Raw genomic sequence first — 22,202 nt, 5'->3', positions numbered from 1 at the left:
ATATATATATATATATATATATATATACATACATACATACATACATACATACATACATACATACATACATACATAGCTTTTTGATGCCTACAGCATCTAATAAAAATTTGTATTGGTGTTAAAACCAGTGACCAATTGCAAATTAATAGTTGGATTCAGATTATTTATGTTCGGCCTCCAAACACTACAAATTGGTGCAGTATACTCGGATCCTGTTTAGAAGGAAATGTTTTTCCCACATGATATTTGGTCCAGAACACTGAGATTAAACACAGCCAGTGATGTTGGATTTATACTTTCTTTTTTTCTTTCCTTATTGGTTGCATTTTTGTGTTAATTTTTTTTTAATGGTAATTACATTATTATATTCCTAAACAAAGTACCGGTACAAGAGATTGCTGCATAAATATCCATCCTTATAAAATGTACGATTATATTTAATTACTTGAGATTCAGAAATGAAAAATATAATGGATTCAGATACAGTATAAGCAAAACTTCTAAAATAAACCATTATATTGATGAAGAAAGTACAAAAGATTTATATGTACAGACAAAAATTCTTCAATCAGTCATATTTGCAAAGGGTCATTCAAATATCCAAAAAAATTCGTCGATGATTATGCAAAAAAAAAAAAATCATCATTCATCAATATTAAAAGATTGTAATTGAAAAAAGCTGGACTTGCTAGTCGGTAAAGCTGATGTTTCGGCGAGAATCCACTCACCTTGTTCACACTCACGTCAAATGTTGAAGTGAAGAAGAAGTTTCAGAATCGCCTTCTTCACCTCAACATCTGTCATGAGCAAAGCGAGTGGATTCTTGCTGCAACATCGGCTTTTACTGAGTAAGTCCAGCTTTTTTTCAATTATAAACTCTTATTGTTTTAATTCCACCGGATGGATAATAAGCTGCATCGATTTATCATTCATAAATATTTATCAATAAATTAAGACCATGAATTCCGACAAACCCAAAATATTATTCTATACATCCAATGGTTTATATATATGTTTATATATATATATATATATCTTCTTGTTTCGGCTGCTCCCTTTCGGGGTCGCCACAGCAGATCATCCGTATCATCCGCATAGTGATTTGGCACATGTTTTACGCCGGATGCCCTTCCTGATGCAACCCTGGTCGCCTCTTATGACACAGGGATATGGTACACCTATTTTAACCGGGGCATACACCGGCCCAGTATACTGGTTCTCATTTCGCCGACCTCGGAAGGATGACAGGCTGAGTCAACCCCCTGGTGTATTAATTCAGTGGCCCAACGGGGCTTGAACTCAGGACCTTTTGGATCCCAAGCCGCTGCCCTAACCACTACGCCAACACCAGGCGATATATATATATATATATATATATATATATATATATATATATATATATATATATATATATATATATATATATATATATATATATATATATATATATATATATATATATATATATATATATATATATATATATATATATATATATATATATATATATATATATATATATATATATATATATATATATATATTTTTTCAATTATTGTACCAATGGCTGAACCATATGTTGATGATAACTGATGTAATTGACTTCATTGTGAACGAACTTGGTCACACAGGGTCAACCTCAGTTTATGAACAGGTATGGATGGAGAGAGAGAGAGAGAGAGAGAGAGAGAGAGAGAGAGAGAGAGAGAGAGAGAGAGAGAGAGAGAGAGAGAGAGAGAGAGAGAGAGAGAGAGAGGATGGGAGAGAGAGAGAGAGGATGGGAGAGAGAGAGAGAGAGGATGGGAGAGAGAGAGAGAGAGAATGGGAGAGAGAGAGAGAGAATGGGAGAGAGAGAGAGAGGATGGGAGAGAGAGAGAGAGAATGGGAGAGAGAGAGAGAGAATGGGAGAGAGAGAGAGAATGGGAGAGAGAGAGAGAATGGGAGAGAGAGAGAGAATGGGAGAGAGAGAGAGAGAGAATGAGAGAGAATGAGAGAGAGAGAATATATATATATATATATATATATATATATATATATATATATATATATATATATATATATATATATATATATATATATCAATGAATGGCAGACTCGCAGATATGTATTCTTATTAAAGGAGAACTTGTTAATGCAATCCCACAGGTTATGTCGATGTGGATCTTATTCCGGAAGGTGCCAGAGACATACATGTAGAAGAAGTGGCAGAAGCAGGAAACTTCCTTGCCCTCCGGAGTGAAGACCCCAAGCGTTACTTCCTCAATGGTGATTGGATCATCCAGTGGGATGGGGAGTACACTGTTGCTGGGACAATCTTCAAGTATGCACGCACGGGGAATCTAGAGAACCTCACCTCTCCTGGGCCGACAAATGAGCCTGTCTGGATTCAGGTGAAATGATCATGATCATATCATTCTTACAATTCAAATAATACTAAATGCTGGTTAAATGAGCTTTTAATTTTCAAGACTGCAAACTAGGGAAGAACCCATCTTCACAGATGGGTTAATCCTCCACCCCATCCCCCCTTTCTCAGATGATCATGGTTTTCAGATGGAGAATTGATGTCTTGTATTAATTAGCTCGTAAACCGCACAGTGGGAGATGGGGTTTGCAATTGTGTGTGTTTGCAATATATATGTCTGCGCATGCACAGGACTTATGTCCATAGGAGATCGGGGAAGCGCTTGTCATGCTTCACACATTTTGATTTTATCTCTGCCCAGTCGCATGTGCCTTCTGGTTCATGGTTTGCATTAGCGGGAGCAATCGTCTGACAGGCATTTTTTTCTTTACTGATTATGCGGTTTTACCGTGTGAGACACAATCCAGGGCTGATGCTCACCATTGCAGCCAGGAGGTACGATTTGTTGATTGATATATATATATATATATATATATATATATATATATATATATATATATATATATATATATATATATATATATATATATAACCCGAGAATTGTGCCGAGCCAGCCGGCGTTATAACCCCGGAGACGGCGGTGATTGAAATCAGTCGTCTGAATCCTTAACACTGGGGTCAAGAGTCGGGTGCGAATCCCGCCACCGCGGAATCAGTAAATATATATATATTTACTGATTCCGCGGTGGCGGGATTCGCACCCGACTCTTGACCCCAGTGTTAAGGATTCAGACGACTGATTTCAATCACCGCCGTCTCCGGGGTTATAACGCCGGCTGGCTCGGCACAATTCTCGGGTTACGCACCTCAGATCACGACACCAACATACACCTGTGCCTTGCCAGCTGGGGGAATAGACCCTGGTTACAGACTGGTTTTGTCAGATACCGAGCTAATTCTGCCAGTCTGTAAGCATTTTGGTTTTATATCCAAATCGAGCGGATCGTTCCTCGGTGCGGCACGAATTAATTCAAATCGGCAACTTCATACGAATCAGCCAGATTTATTGGGGACACATCAGGGAACACAACACAAGCAAAGCATTCACGACAATGATATAATTAATCTATAACCCGTTCTTAACCAGGTAGCTACGGATTACGGATTTTGAAGGGGACCCTAACGAGATAAACCTTAAACAACATGCAGACAAGACATGGACAGCACGCAGACAAGACACAGAGTACTTGGTGATGCTTCATAGACGAGAGGAAAATGTCAAAGGCACGAATACGGCTCGTAACAAGCTGATGTTAATGGATTCGAGCACCCAAGCTCAGACATGCCGCGTTGCAAAATGGCGTCGTCCTTTTTCTTCTCCCGGCACCGCTTACGCACGCAGCCTCAGCTCGTTCTGACCCCACGTAAGGTCGACTGCACCAGAGCGAAAGATCCACAGTGGTATGCTCCAGCTGGCTTTTCACAAGGTCCAGCATACAAGTCCAGGCCTGCCCTGTTCACCAGACCAGGCCAAATTGAGGTGTTGGGCTCCGCAGGCGGATCGGCAAACGTGTCGAGCCATGCCGTGAGTCGGGACAGAGGCTCCGTGGTTAAACGCAGGTTGAACCTGTCGATGACCTCCTCTCGAAGCCGACTCCAGACTCGCACAGCAGCCAGGTCCTCTCGAAGCAGATTGCAGCCTAACCCTCAGGTTCAGTTCTCCTACTCTTTTGGGGCGCTCCCCTTTACGCAGCCGACGGACACTCAGGCTCAGTTACTCCCTCTGCAGATCCACACTGCCTTTCCGGCGCTCGCTCGCCTCAAAGCCGACTGCGATTTTCACTTCTCCTTCCTTTTGGGGCGCGCCGCTTCTCGTGGCTCAGGGAGTTCCTCTTACTGCTGATCCGGCGCTCGTATTGTGGCTCATGCAGGTCCTTTTCCTGCCGATCGCACCACCTCAGCGCTCTCAGTCCCACCTTTTCGCCTCTCGGCCGACTGCTTCTCTAGGCCACACCCTCTCAGCCAACTGGGCGGAGCCTCGTCCGGAGAGGGGAAGGAAGAAGAAGAACCTCTCTGTACACCACCACCGCATGAACAAATAAACAGCCTCTTACACCTCCTGACACACATGTAACGTCCATTTACCGAACAACCTGGCTAAATATGCATTTAATTGGGTATCTGGGCTTATCCTATATTTATCAACACACTAAGGGCCATTTCTGCAACTATATATATATATATATATATATATATATATATATATATATATATATATATATATATATATATATATATATATATTAGGGTGGTCCAAAAAAGTCGAAAAAAATTGAATGTTGCTCGACAAGCTTAAAATTATTCTAATATGATCCAATAACGCGCATAATTTTTTTAGCTTGATCGGAGGTGATTTAGAGGTTGCTCCATATGACAACTTTTAGTATCATGACTTGAATAAATTAGGGTATGGTCAGGTACGATTACGGGTACTTCTGGATGTCCGAGGTGGAAATGAGTGCAGTTTCGAACTATATGGGGTCGATTTACTCTAAGAAATGACTGCACCGGCATTGAATTTACTACCATTTCGAAAATATGACCTAAACCAAGATTTATCATTACTGGAGTTGAGTAACTAATCCGACTCATTTCGATATTTTCTAATCTATAATTAATTTGTTGTCCGTCTAAACATTTCTTAGAGTAAATCAACCCCACTGAGTTTGAAAATGCAGTCCATTTTCACCTCGGAAGTTCAGAAGTGTACAGATTCGCATCTCACCATACCCTAATTTTTCAATCAATGGAATTGCAAACTATTAGAATATTTCGTCTCATTTACCAAATACCACTATCATCTCCGCCTCTATTGCTGTCTCCACTCCAGCCTGAACTTATTTCTAGCCGGCCCAACATCCAGTGTTTTAGATTCAATGATTCACGAAAAATATGTTAGTTATTTATTTAGTTATTATTATATTAAATTAGGGTATGGTGAGATGCGAATCCATACACTTCTGAACTTCCTAGGTGAAAATGGACTGCATTTTCGAACTCAGTGGGTTCGATTTACTCTAAGAAATGTTTAGACGGACAACAAATTAACTATAGATTAGAAAATATCGAAATGAGTAGGAATAGTTACTCAACTCCAGTAATGATAAATCTTGTTTTTGGTCATATTTTCGAAATGGTAGTGAATTCAATGTCGGTGCAGTCATTTCTGAGAGTAAATCGACCCCATAGAGTTCAAAAATGCACTCCATTTCCACCTCGGACATCCAGAAGTGCCCATAATCGTACCTGACCATACCCTAATTGAACCAACTCATGAAACTAAAGTCGTCATATGGAGCGACCTCGAAATCACCTCCGATCAACTTAAAGTTTTTTAGGCGCATTATTGAATCATAGTGGAATAATTTAAGGCTTGTGGAGACAACATCTGAATTTTTAATATTTTTTTTGCTGTTTTTGGGCCACCCTAATATATATATATATATATATATATATATATATATATATATATATATATATATATATATATATATATAGACATATATATATATATATATATATATAGACATATATATATATATATATATATATATAGACATATATATATATATATGTCTGACATATATATATATATATATATATAGACATACAAATATATATATATATATATATATATTTATTTATATATATATATATATATATATATATATATATATATATATATATATATATATATATACATATATACACACATATACATTTATCACGGAGGTTACGTTCCAAACCCCCTCCCCAACGCGAGAAGTGAAAATCCGCGATGAATGGAATCCTCCCCAAATAATCGACTCGTCTGGTCTGGTCGGCTTGGCAGTGATCGGGTTTGAGGTGCCGGAGATCGACTCGTCTGGTCTGGTCGCCTTCGCAGTGATCGGGTTTGAGGTGCCAGAGATCGACTCATCTGGTCTGATCGGTTTGGCGGTGCTCATACAACCGCAGTAAACCTTTTTTCTTCCCGAAGCATATCGAGCACCTTAACACTTTCCTGGAGTGTCAGGACCTTCCTCTGGCGCTTCAGTTCCTTGCCAGAAGCCTTAGAAGGTGCAGGGCGTTTGGCCGGCATCGTAGGGCTTGGAGAAAAAAGCGTAGAAAATATTCGAAGTTCACAAGCGAAACTTTGTCTCGTGCATTGTGTGACTGGTCGAGTGCCACGCCTTATTTATTGCTTAAATAATTTATGTTTTATACATTATTACCGGGGGAATCCGCAGAAAAAATTAGTTGGGTTCCAAGGGAAAATCCGCGATGAACTGGGGGCGCGATAGGTGAAACGCGATATTGCGGGGGATTACTTTATATATATATATGTATATATATATATATATATATATATATATATATATATATATATATGTATATATATATATATATATATATATATACATATTGTTACCATGCCGGTGCGTCGGCCGCGAGCCGACCGCTCTGACGGAGCTGCAAGTCGAGTCGGCCCGACCGATCGCCCCAGAATATAGATCACCGCCCGGATAACTCCGAGGCCGACGGGTCCTTGTGCAAGAACCGAAATACGCCAATGGGCAGACCACGTGGGGTAGGGTCGATTGCCAATCTTCAATTTACCTAAATACCCTCGTGATCCAACTCCCGGGGTATTCCACCCTTGACGGAACTCGTACGGAACAAACCGCTTAAGCGAGCCTGTCCCGTGCGCGATTCCAAGCGGCTTAATCGCCGAGAACCGTCGGTCCAAGTGTCCCCCTTTTACGGCAAACCAACAGCTTTCTAACTCCCAACACACGAAATGCTCAGTCAATGAAAGAATCGATGCGACGAGCTGAAAACATTTAACAATTGGGGTATTTATTAATAATAATGGGGAACTAGGGAAGCACGTAAGACCAGAACTATTCCGACTATACGAAATGCAATGCAATCATTTACAGCACACAAAGCACTTAACAGTTTCCTACTTATTAGACGGGCCCACGGACACACGTACGCACACACACACCAAAGAAATGGTGGCTGATGCCTTTAATAACGGACTCCAGCTCGGAGGGACAGATGAGCTGAAACCCAGAACCTATCTCGAACCTCTCCACCTTGTGTGGTCTTCAAGCTGTTCGGACCCAGGCTCCAGCGAGAGCGAGCTGGATCCAATCGCCGTGAGCCGCGATCCTTCCCGAGCTCCAGCGAATCCTCTCGCGCTTCTGAACACGTGCTGGTCAGACGAGGCGCCGATCCTTCCTGTCGATCCGTTGCTATCTTGAAGAACCACCTCCAAGATGAGGCCGATGAGTCGCACCAAGCCGGGAACCGAGAAGAGCCAGCAGAGCAACCAGCTCAACTCTCTTCCGATGAACAAAACCTCTCACAACACAAACCAAGAGCAAGAAGCCACCACCAGCAGCTCGAGCCGAGCAACCAGCTCAACTCTCTTCCGATGAACAAAGTGAGGACCAAGAACTCCGAGCCGAGCAGAACCCGAAGGCCTGCTGAAAAGCCAGGCCAAAATGAAAAGCTCTCCAAAAAGCCTCAACCCTAGCCAAGCAGAAGCCGAAGCTCCACCAAAAGCCAAGCCGAAGTAAAAAGCTTACTAAAAGCCCACCCAAAGCAGAAAGCTTACTCAGAGCCAAGTCAAAGCAAAAAGCCTTCAAAAGCCTCCTCCCTAACCCAAGCCAAGCCAAAGCAGAAGCCGAAGCTCTACTGAAAAGCCAGCCCGAACAAAGCAGAGGGTCTGTTCTTTATTCTTCTCCGCCCCCTCCCCCGCTTCCGGCGTGACTCATGCCATCGTGCTCCATCCCCCGCTCAACCACGGGTGGGAGGGAGTTGTTGACGTCATGAATCACTGGCCGGGAGGGCTCTTCTTCCTCTTCGCAGAAGAGGGGGAGGGGCATCTCCATTGTGTTATGATCGCTCCTAACTATAAAATGGATTTACAGCGCACTAATCGATTTCTGCCCATGAAACAATGGAAGGTGAACTATCTCGGGAACAAGCACTTATCGACATAACTGACTAAAGGAACCTGAATGTTGTGTGCACTCGAATTCCCAAATGCGTAACAATATACACACATATACAATATACATATGTGTGTATATATATATATATATATATATATATATATATATATATATATATATATATATATATATATATATATATATATATATATATACATACAAATATGTGTGTATATATATATATATATATATATATATATATATATATATATATATATATATATATATATATACACAATTATTATAAGAGCCTGGTGTTGGCGCAGTGGTTAGGGCAGCGGCTTGGGATCCAAAAGGTCCTGAGTTCAAGCCCCGTTGGGCCACTGAATTAATACACCAGGGGGTTGACTCAGCCTGTCATCCTTCCGAGGTCGGCGAAGTGAGTACCAGTGTACTGGGCCAGTGTATACCCCGGTTAAAATAGGTGTACCATATCCCTGTGTCGTAAGAGGCGACCAGGGTTGCGTCAGGAAGGGCATCCGGCGTAAAACATGTGCCAAATCACTATGCGGATCATAACAGATGATCCGCTGTGGCGACCCCTAACGGGAGCAGCCGAAAGAAGAAGAAGATATATACACAATTATATATATATATATATATATATATATATATATATATATATATATACATACAATAATATATGTGTATATATATATATATATATATATATATGTATGTATGTATACACATACACAACGACGAGGAGGGCTGCCAGTTAGCTGTTGCACTAATTGGCTGTGTGATTGGCTCTTGACAAGATTATCGTATTGATATTAAAAACTGATATTCAAAATCTGATTGCATATTGGACAATCGAAACTCATTGTCTCGATAATTTTCTGAAATCTGGAGTGAAATCAGATAAAAAATGAGGAAAAAGTGATTTCTTTCTAACCTAATATAAATAAATAATACACTCATGGGAGGTGATGTAAAATGGGTCCAAAATTCATTTTTTTCGCCTTTTTTAAAGGTAATTATTGTATGTCTGATTTTATTTTATCGCGTCCAGAAACAGCATTCGCGATATTTTTGGATTTGGATTCTACTTTTATTGTATGTACATTTTTTTTTAACGCATTCATACATCATGAACATGGAATCGCAGTTTATTTATTAACAGTGCGTTAAGATACAACCTTGGCCGACAGGATGACCTTGAAGTACCCTCAGCTGCCGAGCCTGGGTTTGAATCTTGACCAAGCTATAAGATGCCATCCTGTTGTTTCACAGGCACGGTGAATCATCAATGTGTGTGTCGTTCCTACGCGTTAAACTGGGCATCCTGTCTTCTGACATTAGTTGATAGACGTTAAAGATCCCCATGGTGTCCTTCACGAAGAGTTGGCAGGCTATCGCCGGCACCGTGGCCAAATTACCAATTCCTGCCCGAACTACTGCTGGGAAGGCAAAGGCAAACCACCCAGTCTGAGTGGGGAGAAGAGGGGAGAGAGGGGAGAGGAGTGGGGGATAGAATGCTGAGGGGGAAGGGAGTGTGGGAGAGAGGATGGGATTGGGGGAGAGACAGGGAATGGGGGGGAGAGAGGGGGAAGGGGGGATAGAGGGTGGGGGGAAAGGGAAGATTGTGTGGGGGAGGGGGGAGAAAGAAGTTTCCTTATGTATCCCTCCTGTCCACCCCATTCCTCCCTACCCATTATTTGTCCAATTCTCCCTCTCTTTTGTCCTTCAATTCCACTGTTGGTGACCCCCACCAAGTGTCCTATTGCATCCTGATCCATTTAGTGTTCCATCTCTTCCACGACCCTTGACTCTGTATACAAAAAAGTCATAGGTTGGCAATCATTGCACAGGCTTCATTGGCTGAATGGTCTCTTTCCGTGTTGAAGTTCCTTAGAAGGGAGGTCATCTATTATGTATTGCAAACCATGGTGTCTGTCTCCCGCTGACTGCGGCCACTTCTGGCACTGCATTGAAAAGCTCAACAATCACTTTCGAAATGACAGAATAGCCGTGAGTAATGTTGATGCCAAATTTTATTTTGCAACTAGGACATTTTGCACTCTTTTGAGACAAATCCAACCTCTGCCACCCTATGTTGCACCACCATCTTGCGGTGGGCGATATAAGTAGCTCAAAGCTTTGGCTCTGCATGAAACCAAGAGTGTAACACATTTGACCTTTTTAAAGTCCATTAAATATTATTTAAATTGACAAATTAACTGAAATTTTTCCCGTCACTGGGGACAGATACTTTTGCTCGCTTTTCCCATCACTGTGACTGGTACTCTTCCTAATAAATATATATATATATATATATATATATATATATATATATATATATATATATATATATACACATATATGTATGTACAGTAGAATGTCTGCACCTGACGCTGCCTACAGTGACATGCGTAACTTGCAGCAGCCATCTTGGAGTATGTAATCGTCATTGATTGAGCAAGTTTTGTGCTGAAGATCTGAGCTGTTTTCCACCTAAAAACATCCAATTTGAGGGATCATGACATAAATATAAACCCTAACTCGTGTTGTGTACCACTCTTGATATCAGATCGGTAACTGAGTATTTGTGCCACATTTTACTCGCTATCGTTCGTGAAATACTTCCGCGTGAATACTTCCCTCATGGCCCATCGGCTATCAACAGTGCTCCACAATGCTCATTACGTTCTCTATGTATTTTGACGGGAAAGCCATCAAACTGCAAATTAAATAATAGATCGTTCGTGGCGGTCATCTCTGACTGTCAGTTTCAAAATAATAATCCTCCAAGTTATAAGGAAGGAGAGGCAAAAAAAGTTCAAACGTTAATGGACTAACTGACATTGCCACCCATTTTACAATATTTGATAAGAATATCACGAAGGCTCTTTTAAATTTTCGGGCCTTCTTCAGAAACTCCAATTTTATTATTTGTGTGACGTCTGAATATTGACAGCGAGAACGAGCAACTGAAGAATGTCATTGCAGATTGAAAAAGGAAAATGAGAAATTGAAAGGCAAAAATGACCATTTGAACGATCGTTGCAAACTGGGAATCCTTAGGACGGAAGTGAATGGAAAACTGGAGATCCAAGAGTAAAAAGTAGTGTCCCTCAAAAATAGGTAACCTAAACCGACTGCCCCAATGAAAAGAATGCTTCGAGTGAGCTTGTTTTCCAATGACTTCTCTTTCAGGTCAGACATTTGCAATCTGGCAACATGATGAATATATGCATTATAGAACTGTTCGGCAACCAAACACGACAAACTGAAGGTGTGGTTGTCAATACCCGATGCAGATTTCAGTATATCATTGAGACTGAATACATCCTGAGTGCCGACAGCAGAAACAACAAGCGACTAAAATCTTTGTCGAGTGGCTCGAGGACACAATTTGCACGTGACAGTTGGGGCTCCCAGTCACTTCTCACCAACGGTCACGGCTTGGATCAGACCCGTGGAGGGAACAAGAACACCCCCACGATTCTTCAGAATTAGCAAAGAATGCGAAGTTTGGACTCGGTCCCGAATATTACTGGAGAGCAGCACCAATTGACATTGTTAAACCTTCCCGGCAACATTGTCTGCCACATAAACTACAACGTTCGAAACAATGGCTTTGGTGTGCAATATGTTGGTGAAATCTAAATCACATGCTGCACATCATTTAGATTCTAAAGACCGCAGTCTTCATCGCCTTGCTTATTGTTGTCAGGAGGTACATAAGTTGAGGTAGCAGCCATGAGAATGATTTATGAAGCATGGACTGACTGGAAACAAAACCGGCCTGAGCACAGCATTCAGCTGCCAGGCAACAGAATTGGCCGATGTTGTTCGTTGACCATCTCTCTAAGTAAAGATATCCATATCTATGATCGAAGTGGCACTTACCTTGAAATAAAAAAATCCAAATTCATTGGGGCCATACCCTGTGCAGAGCGTTGGTGCTGCCTTTGCAGTCTCCTGAGCTGTTGGGCAGGCACAATCCTGGATGAATTGCCACTCTGATACAGGATACTTGAATGGCTTAATTATCCCAGCAAGCTGGTACTCATTTTGCTGACCTCAGAAGAATGATCAGATGAGTCAACCCCACCTGGTGTTAATTTAGGGGAAACAGGTCTCAAACAGGGCTCAAACTCAGGACCCTAAGATCCCAAGCCCACCACCTTAACTGTTAAGCCAACAAAGGCATATTTCCATTCAATAATACCAAATGGTGCCAGGAACTGTCATGTTGAATAGAACACCAAACAAACTTTGTAACATGGAAAAGTCAGGTTAGGTCAGGTATGGGAGCATGTGCCAGAGCAATGCGTCGCTGCGTCCACTTTCTGCTGGTACTCCAAGGGCCTCTGTCTGGCCCTCCCCCAGCCTAGATGCCTGGCCCATCCCCATCGCCTTGAGATGTGATCAACCTGCTGCAACCACGAGGCACGTGGTCAGCCAATTGGCCTCCTCCACTCGCGAGGCTCCTCTCTCTCAGCAACCACTCATTGCACACAAAGTCTGACTAGCGATCACCAAGGATCCTCCAAAGTGACCTGGAACCAAAGGAATTAAGTCTCCGTCTCAGATCCCTGATCAGAGTCCAAGTCTCACATCCATAGAGCAAGACTGGAAGCACCAAGTAGCTGAAGACTCAGACTTTCGTCCTCTCACACAGGTACCAGCAGTTCCACACCCCATGATCCAGTGAATCCATGACTCCCCAGGCCCGACCCAGATGTCTGTTGACCTCTGTTCACAGCTAGCAGAGACACAAATATCACTGTGGCGAGGATGTTGATGTCGTGGAGAGATTCACTTATCTTGGCAAACAGGTACAGACAGGACAGCAGCATCCATGATGTCATTGAAAGCCTGGATCTTAGTTTTGACCCAGGAAACCTGTAATCCCAGTGGCTCCGACTCCTCATTCAGCACCTTGAGGGCCTCCAAAAGGATATCCAGAGTCTCCACGAAGATAACTGCATCATCTGTGACATCAAGGTCAGAGATCTTGACATTCCCAAATGATGCACCACAACTTGATCTCTCCAACATCCTCCCTATAATCGAGTCCATACAGGTGCTGAAAAGTGTGTGGGCCAGTACACACCCCTGACGACCTCAAGTAACAACTAGAAATAAGTCAGAGATGGTATCATCACATCTCACAGCACTCTCACTACCAGAGTAGAGTTCAGACATCAGATCGATCAGTTTTGGTGGCACCCCACGAAGACCAAGAATCTTCCAGAGGGCATCCCCATTCACTGAATGAAACGCTTTACAGAGATCAACATAAGCTGCAAGCAGCCTCTGCTGAAACTCTTGTCTGCGTTCGGTGAGGACCCAAAGAGCAAGGATACACTCAATTGTTGACCTCTTCGGTGTAAAGCCGAACTGCTCTGGACGCTGGTGCTCAAGCAGATGGTGGCAAACCCAATCAATAATTATCCGAGCAAAGATCTTGCCTGGCACTGAGAGGAGCATCACCCGTCGGTAGTTGTTGCAGTCTTAGTGATCACCCTTCCCTTTCCAGAGGGGGACAACAAGGCCCCTCTTCCAGTCAGATAGGATGATGCCTGTGTTCCAGGCAGAGCACAGAACTGCATGCAGTGACATGAGTACAGCATTTCCACCAGCCTTGAGAAGTTCAACATGGATGCCACAAATCCCAGGACCTTTACCCCATTTTAACTGGTTCACCGCATTCTGTGTTAACACAAACGAAGGTGGGCCGCAGTTGATTGGAGAGTCAGCAATAGGGATCGGAACACCCCTGACATCCAACTCAACAGCTGGTGGATCAGCCTGGTACAACTGCTCAAAGTAACCAGCCCAGCGGGCCTTCACTTCGGACTCCTCTGTCACGAGCCTACCACCCTCCACTCTAACTGCAGTACACTGAGGGATGGACTTGGATGAAAATAATGCGTGAATTTCCCTGTTAAGGCCCGGTCACACCTTGACGTTTTAGCCAGCGATGGCAATGTATTAAAATGTATGTAAAACGCTGGCTTACGTTGAACTTTTGATGTTCTTTTTTTTAAAGATTCGGACGTATTCATAGCGACTTGGTCTTATGTATAACGCATTGGTAACGGACACAGAACGTTTCGTTGTGTTATAGATAACTTATACCAACGAATGCTGAACCTGTTGTCGGCCTACACAACCGATGCCCAACGATAGTCTAACTTAGGCATAGCGCGTTGCACGCATCGCCGACGATGTCGTGACGTAGCCTATTAAAAGGCTGACGCACAACGATTCGAATCATAACTGCCGTAGAAATGGAAGTGTCAACATCGCGGTCACACCTTGGCGTTGGGGCATGTCAAATACGGTATGAGTAAGTTTGGTATACATGAGTACAACGCTAAAGTACGCTATCTTACGTCGTAGTAAGTAGAGTACGTCAAGAAATTTTAAACATGTTCAAAATTTTACGACGTACTCTGCGTATGACACACGTTCCGCATGCGATGGGGATAAGTTTTACACACGATATGTGGACGCTTACACACGTCCACAAAGGCTACTTATAAGCTACTCATAAGTCGAAACACGTCGCGGTAATATCTTTTTTACGCGAAACTTATTTCTAACTTATGTTTGACGTGCTTTGAACCAATTCTTTACGTAGTCCCAACACACATCGACGTATGTAGACGTATTCCAATGACGTCTTCCGGTCGACAAAAAAAATAAATTAACGTGTTTCTAGCTTACAATTACCATATAAAGACGTGTTCCCAGCGGTTTTAGGAATTGGTATATAAAAATGGTGTTCATAAAAGGGGAACTCAACAGTGTTTTCGAGTCCTTTTTGAGTCGATGTCCATGTCAGCAGTAACAGTATCAGTATCAGTATCAGTATTAGTATTAGTATTAGTAGTAGTTTGTTCATGTTGGCAGTAGTAGGTGAGTGTGAGGGGGAGGGTGTGGGTTATGATGGATCGTCCTTGCGTTTAACGATTTAAATGATAAACTCAACAATTTAAATGGCTGCATCTCCACTATTGAAAGTAGACGCTTGCGCTCAACAATTGGATTTTTTTTTTTTACACTCAACGACTTTTAAACGGTACCACTCAGCTATTTTCATTGTTTACAATGAACGATTTAAATTGCTGTCACTCGCCTTTGTTTTTTGACGCTGGGGTTTGGAAATTTTAAGCGTTTCTTCTGAACGTGTTAAAACGCTTAAACTCGACTATTTTAAATAGACGCTGCCGATGGACAATTGGAATCATAGCCAAGCTAGACATCGAAGTGTGAACATCCTCGTCATGCCGAAGAAAAGTTTGAAGAATGCTGTAAATAAGTGTCCTGGCCGTGGCCGTGGACGCTGACGCAAGGACGATCCATTATACCGACGTCTTTCAGCCTATGAGTAACTTAAAAGTAACGTCTGTCGACGTGTGGCAACGATCGCATAACGTGCCAACAACACGTTAATCATAGGTTAGAAATATGTTTCGGGTACGCTAAACATTACCTCGGCGTGTCTCAACTTATGATTAACTTACACGTAGCATGTGTTGACGTCTGTCAACGATCGCAGACCGTGCATACAACTTGTGGCCAGCGTAGCAGAACGTGTGAGTCATACGCCGGCATACGTCGTGAAATTTCAAGCATGAAAAAATTTGAGGACAACCAAAAAGTTCAACGTTTAAAGCCAGCGTACAACGACGTATGGCAGTGTTTTTCAGCGTGCTCTCAATGTTATCAAAACTTACCCATAACGTATTCAACGTGTGCCAGCGTGTTAGAAAAAAAAATTCAAAAATCGGCATACGTTGGCTAAAACGTCAAGGTGTGACCGGGCCTTAAGTATGACAGGAATCACTTGAACACAGGTGATGCTCGACCCTCTCACAGATTCCTTGCACATAGGCCTCCTCGTCCACCCTTAGCGCACGAACAGTTTTACGCCTCAGCTCCCTGAACAGCTCAGTTCTGCCATTCAGCCTGGCCCTCCAACTCTGGTCAATGGTATCCAGTGTCCCTTGAGACAAAATTCTTCTTCGCTCGACAGAGAGTTCCAAGACATCCACCGGCAACATCAAGGACGGTGGTCTTGAAAGCACTCCACAACTCTTCAGGATCTCCCGAAGCACCCAGACCCCCCAAATCTCTACTCAGCTTGTTCGCAAACTCCTCAGCTACCCTCTCATCCTTGAGCTTGCCAACATCCAGCCTAGGCTGGGATGGTACCATTCTCCTGGATTTAAGGTGCAACTTCAGAGTTGCTACAACAAGCCGGTGGTCAGTATTGAGGAACTGAGCACTCCGGTAGACCCTGCAGTTCTGGATCATCCTCCAGTGACCATCAACAAGGACATGGTCAATCTCCTTTGCCACACTGCCAGCGTTGGAATACCAAGTCCAGCGATGAGCTTGTGGGCGCTGAAACCATGAACCAGTGACCCTAACTCCATGACCTCTTGCAAAGTCAAGGAACTTAGTGCTATTCAGGTTCACAGTTCCTGACACATGGGGACCAACACATGTCTAATAATCATCCCTTTAGTTCCAGTCGATGTAGTGAAATCCCCCAAGCCTAGAAGTGTATCTCGCCTGGGGCACTGATCAACCACAGACTCGAGCGTGGCAGAGAACGCGTCCTTCACGGTGAGATCACTCGCCTCAGTCGGAGCAGAAACAGAGACCAGGGAAATGACACCCAAGGAGTGACGAATCCTTTGTCTCATGATACGCTCGTTGACTGGTGTCACCTCATTTAGCATTGGAGTCAGCTTCTTGGACACAGCTGCAGCAACTCCTTGGGCATGGTAACCATGAGAGCGACCAGACCAATAGTAGGTGTAACCACCCGCCATGATCTCATCACAATCCAGTCTCCGAACCTCAGAGAGTGCTGCGATACCGATGTTCAACCGCTTGAGCTCTGATGATAATAGAGACAGATGATCATCCTCTCTTAGGGATAGGACATTCCAGGCACCCACCCAAAGGGTTAACCCAAGTTTAACCTCAGGTTAACCCAAGGAGACCACCATCTGGTGGATGACACCTCAGCACCACCCCATGTGACAAAATGGAGCAGTATTGGCATAGTGAGATCTAAACAAAGAAGATGTATATTTGTGTCAACAGGATGTTGATTTGGGTCCAGTTTGTAAAAAAAAAATCAAATTTCCCACAGCCGATTTAAACCCACGTCTGTGAACTCTGCTGTGACATCACAGTTCGTGAAACCTTTAGCAGCCGGGTCTTGGAGTGTCCTCACGGCCTTGGCGACGGATGACGATTAATGTCTGAGCGGCAAGTGCGACCTAAAGTGACGAGACGAACAGTAAGTGGGATTCAAATCATGATTGGATTTCAGTGTCATTGGATATGTAAACTTGTCGTCGGTGCAAGGTATGAACAAATGTGAAAAGTGATAGAACAGATAGGTGACAATGTTTGGAGTAAATTGCACAGGCTCTCTACTACATAGAGTCATTCAGTTGTGAACTTCCCTTCATTTTTTTCTGATTCTCATCGTGGATCTGGTTCTTTCAGATCGTATTGGCAAGCTGCAGGCGATGGCGTCTTGAGCAGTATGTCGTTTAATGAATAAGTCCCATCGAATCATTCCGGTCAGGGAGATGATTACATTGTATTTGTGCACAGGATTCTGCAGAAATTTGGTCATGTTGCAGGAATCAAAGATGACATGAATTCTCAGACCGGAGTCGGGGGTCTAGGGAAAACCGTGTCTTCAACGGTGGAGTTTCAGGATCCAGCCAACAACCAAAGTCTTTTACCATGGTGACATTGGTCGCATGATCATCCTTTGTGAGGACATGGACGACTAAACTTCTGTTAGAGTTTATTCAGAGTGGCCATGACTCGTTGACCCTGTGTTGATGCAGACAGACTTGCTGTTAAGGTCGTACACGACAGGGGCCTTCCAATGACTCTTCAGTCCAACAGCCATAATGACGAGTGCCTCAGAGGCTATTGTGATATGTATACCTTATCTCGTGAGATATGCCAGAATTTGATGGTGTCAGTTGGTTGTCAACAATGGAATGAAGTCATCTATTTATAATTCCAGCAGTGTGTGTGTGTGTGTGTATGTGTGTGTGTGTGTGTGTGTGTGTGTGTGTGTGTGTGTGTGTGTGTGTGTGTGTGTGTGTGTGTGTGTGTGTGTGTGTGTGTGTGTGTGTGTGACCGCTGTTTCTCGACAACCACTGGGGTCCAATCTAATTGAAACTTGCCAGGTATATTGCTGGGGACCTGAGGATGTGCCTTTTCAAGGCTTGATATTAATCGGACAAGTGCTTCCCAAGTTCTGGCCATTTATTTACTAACCAATGACATGACACGTTGCTGCGTAGGCGTGGCTGCATAGGCCAGTGCACGGCCGGCCGACGATGACGTCACCGGCAGTGCCGATTACATGGCAGTGAATGTCATGGTGAGTGAAGACAGGGAGGTAAACTTGATTTTAATTTGGATTTTAATTAACTGTGTGTGTGGAAGTGTGGTTGTCGCGAGAACGCGAGAGCGAAGGAACGGCCTGTGTGGTTGTCGTTTCTGGCTCGCTGTTTGAAAGTTTTTTGTTTTTTTTGCACGCACGTACGGGCACGCACGTACGGGCACGCACGTACGGGCACGTGGGAGCGAAGGAACGGCCTGTGTGGTTGTTGTTTCTGGCACGCGGTTTGAAAGTTTTTATTATTTTTTTTGTTTGCACGTACCTACGGGCATGCACCTACGGGCATGCACTGGTTATTTAAGTTCCGTTAAGAAGATCGAGTAACTGGCCCCAAGGGTAACTACGAAACATGAAATATATACATTTGATTCAATAGTCAATGCTTGTAGTTGTCGGGGCTTTCTTGAGCCTTCGTTTTCGGTGACTCCATCATTGAGACGAGAACACCACGTTCGACATTGAGTTTCTCTTGTCATCTGAGAATGAATTGGCAATTTGTGCATGCATGGTAATTTTTATACGACTTGCACTACATTCTTCAATCCATTGTAGATGCTGAGGAATCGGCGTGGCCGTAACATCTGAAAAAATATGAGATGACCACCTGATCCTCAATGGTATGTTCAATGCCGATGAAAATTCAATCATTGTTGGGAATATATAAGTGCATTGGTCATCGAAGCAAATCGACTGGTATGTCTGCAGAAATGGAGAGCAACATTCCAATTATTCGTTCTCCAGATCGGATCGAGTGATCGAGTGAAAAATGTAGAAATGATCTCTTTGGTCGACAATCGATGAAGACTCGACGCTGAAACCTTGGATCAAGTGGAGCAGTCATATAAATCATATAAATAAGTCATACAAATTATAGTGCAACATCATTTTGAAGGATTTGACTCACCTTTATAAAGCTGCATTTTGTCTATGCCTGGTGTTGGCTTAATGGTTAGGGTGGTGGGCTTGGGATCCTATGATCGTGAGTTCAAATCCCCCTCGGCTGTTGAATTAATACGAGGTGGGGTTGACTCTGCCTGTCATCCTTCCGAGGTCGGCAAAATGAGTGCCAGCATGCTGGTATCCTGTGTCGGAGTGGCGACCCGTCCAGGATTGTGCCCAATAGCCAAGGAGACTGCTTTGGCAGCACCAATGCTCTGTACAGAGTGTGGTTCCAATGGATTGGATTTTGGCTGAGACTTCACTTGAAAGCAGATTCATTGCCTCCAAGCTTTCTTGGTAAGCGCTGCAGTTTTCTTGGCTTCCTTTCTCTCAAGCTCAGGTGTTTTTGTGCAGCCGATGCTGGTTCTCAACCTCATCTATAATGGAAAACGATCACACTCAGTCAATTCAGAACTTCGTGGCACTAACCTGAGGGTGTCTCCTGGACACACACACACACACACACACACACACACACACACACACACACACACACACACACACACACACACACACACACACACACACACACAGACACATCTATAATGTTGTTCAGCTACACAGCACAGCCAACCAATAGATCAAACAAAGTCCAAGTCAACTCTACAACCCAATTTTGTAACAAACAGGAAAGAGAGTCCTCCTCAGGCGACGTTTCGCTTGCTGTCCACAAGCCTTCTCAAGCAGGCCTTCTTATATACTTTCTGCATGTAAGTGTGTGTGTATATATATATATATATATATATATATATATATATATATATATATATATATATATATATATATATAGATATGAAGACCACAAGGGGAAAACCAGAGATGTCAGGATAAGTCAATTTTGAAGAAACTGAAAATCAAAGTTTCAAGACTTTGCTGGACTGTTTAATAACTGTCATATAGATTTATTTTCCAGTAAAAGGAAGAGTGATCATTGGCCGATTAAATTAAGCATGTAGCATTTGCCAAGCTTCTGTGTTATTTAATTTAAGAGCAAAGAACGAATCAATGTTGCAAACTGACATCACTGGTTATTCCCTTGTTTAATAATTGCCATGCAATTTTAACCCAGGATGTGTAGCAAATTCATGCTTGTTGGTTATTAGCATACATTGTATGACTTTGGTGATCACAGATTATTTTTTTCAACATTAAACGGTCATTGTTTTTTTGTTTGATTGGTGTTCAACGCCATACTCAAGGGTATTTCGCTTATATGACGACGGATTCTCCATTTCTTACTCCGTACTACTTAATATGATGGAAAACCGGGAGGAAACCAAGGATAAACCACCCCCGTGATAGCCGAAGTCACCTCATGTGACTCCCTCATATACCTCAGCAGGATGATTGGGCGGTGGGTGCATCGAATGAGGATGGGTACTCAGACGCGCTAACCATTAAGCCACGGCGTGGGTCCCATAAAAGTCACAATAAAGGTTTGACCAGGCTGGAACCACGATATGCACCAACTACGGAGCCCATGATATAACCAAATAGGCCATTGTAGTGCTCAGTGTTTATGTTGTGATAGTTTTACAACCTTTTATAATTTAGTTTCTCAACTCTGAATATTATGATGGAACAGTTAACATGAATGATGCAAAAAGCCAATCTTATCTGAGTGAAAACTTTAATTTTAATACTTTGCAGAACACAAAACCTGTGATCAAAAATAATAGATCCATGATATAACCAAATAGGCTATTGTAGTGCTCAGAGTTTATGCTGTGAAAGTTTTACAACCTTTCATTTTTTAGTTTCTTAACTCTGAATATTATGGTGGAACAGTTAACATGAATGAAAGGGAGATAACCAGGAGTAAAGTACTGACAACTCTGGGTTTCTACTTGTTCAGCTTTGACAACACTTGTTTTTTCATTGCACGGCTAAACTTTAAACCATATAAATTATGTGACACCGCTGGTTATTTGTTAAAGTAATATTGTGAGAGGAAACCTTATGTTGCCAACTATTGGCAGGTGCAATAACCCTGAAATTTATAAAAAGTGACATCACTGGTTTTCCCCTTGTGGTCTTCATATATATATATATATATAATATATATATATATATATACATACATATATAGTATACACCACCGGTCAAATGTTTTAGAACACCCCCATTTTTCCAGTTTTTCCTGAAATTTAAGCAGTTTAATGTTTCAATGTACTCTGAAATTAACCCATCGAACAAATAAACAATTGCAGATAAAAAAAGAAATCATGGAATCGTTCTGTTGAAGAAAATTTAATCTAAATTTTTGATTCATCAAAGTCTCCACCTTTTGCAGATATAACAGACGAACATACTCGTGGAATTTTTTCAACAATGGAAATCAAATATTGTTTGGAAAGTTCTTCCCAACACTGTTGCAGAAGTTCCCACAAATGTGTTTCACTTGTTTGCTTTGCTTTCACCC

At 42.5% G+C, this 22,202-nt stretch overlaps 1 protein-coding gene and 1 long non-coding RNA gene across 3 annotated transcripts in view; one reads left to right on the top strand and one right to left on the bottom strand.

The window, feature by feature from the left end:
* The window catches only part of ADAMTS7 (ADAM metallopeptidase with thrombospondin type 1 motif 7), a 168,909-nt gene that overhangs the window by 60,107 nt on the left and 86,600 nt on the right, over nucleotides 1-22,202 (top strand). The window contains exon 15 of one of the 2 annotated variants that reach the window (XM_085896244.1): nucleotides 2,146-2,390. The exons of the other annotated variant lie outside the window; for it this stretch is intronic. Coding sequence (XP_085752370.1) covers nucleotides 2,146-2,390 — 245 coding nt within the window. The remainder of the gene's footprint in view (nucleotides 1-2,145; nucleotides 2,391-22,202) is intronic. 2 annotated transcript variants of the gene reach the window in all.
* LOC147020698 (uncharacterized) overlaps nucleotides 1-22,202 on the bottom strand; it is a 97,095-nt gene that overhangs the window by 8,686 nt on the left and 66,207 nt on the right. The window lies entirely within an intron of this gene.

Source organism: Eptatretus burgeri, chromosome 9 (genome assembly GCF_056783735.1).
Source record: "Eptatretus burgeri isolate ZD-2024b chromosome 9, Ebu_testis_v1, whole genome shotgun sequence".
In the NCBI taxonomy this organism is placed as follows: domain Eukaryota; kingdom Metazoa; phylum Chordata; class Myxini; order Myxiniformes; family Myxinidae; genus Eptatretus; species Eptatretus burgeri.
The sequence above is the reverse complement of the archived record's forward strand: the minus strand, read 5'-3'. Positions and strand labels throughout refer to the sequence as shown.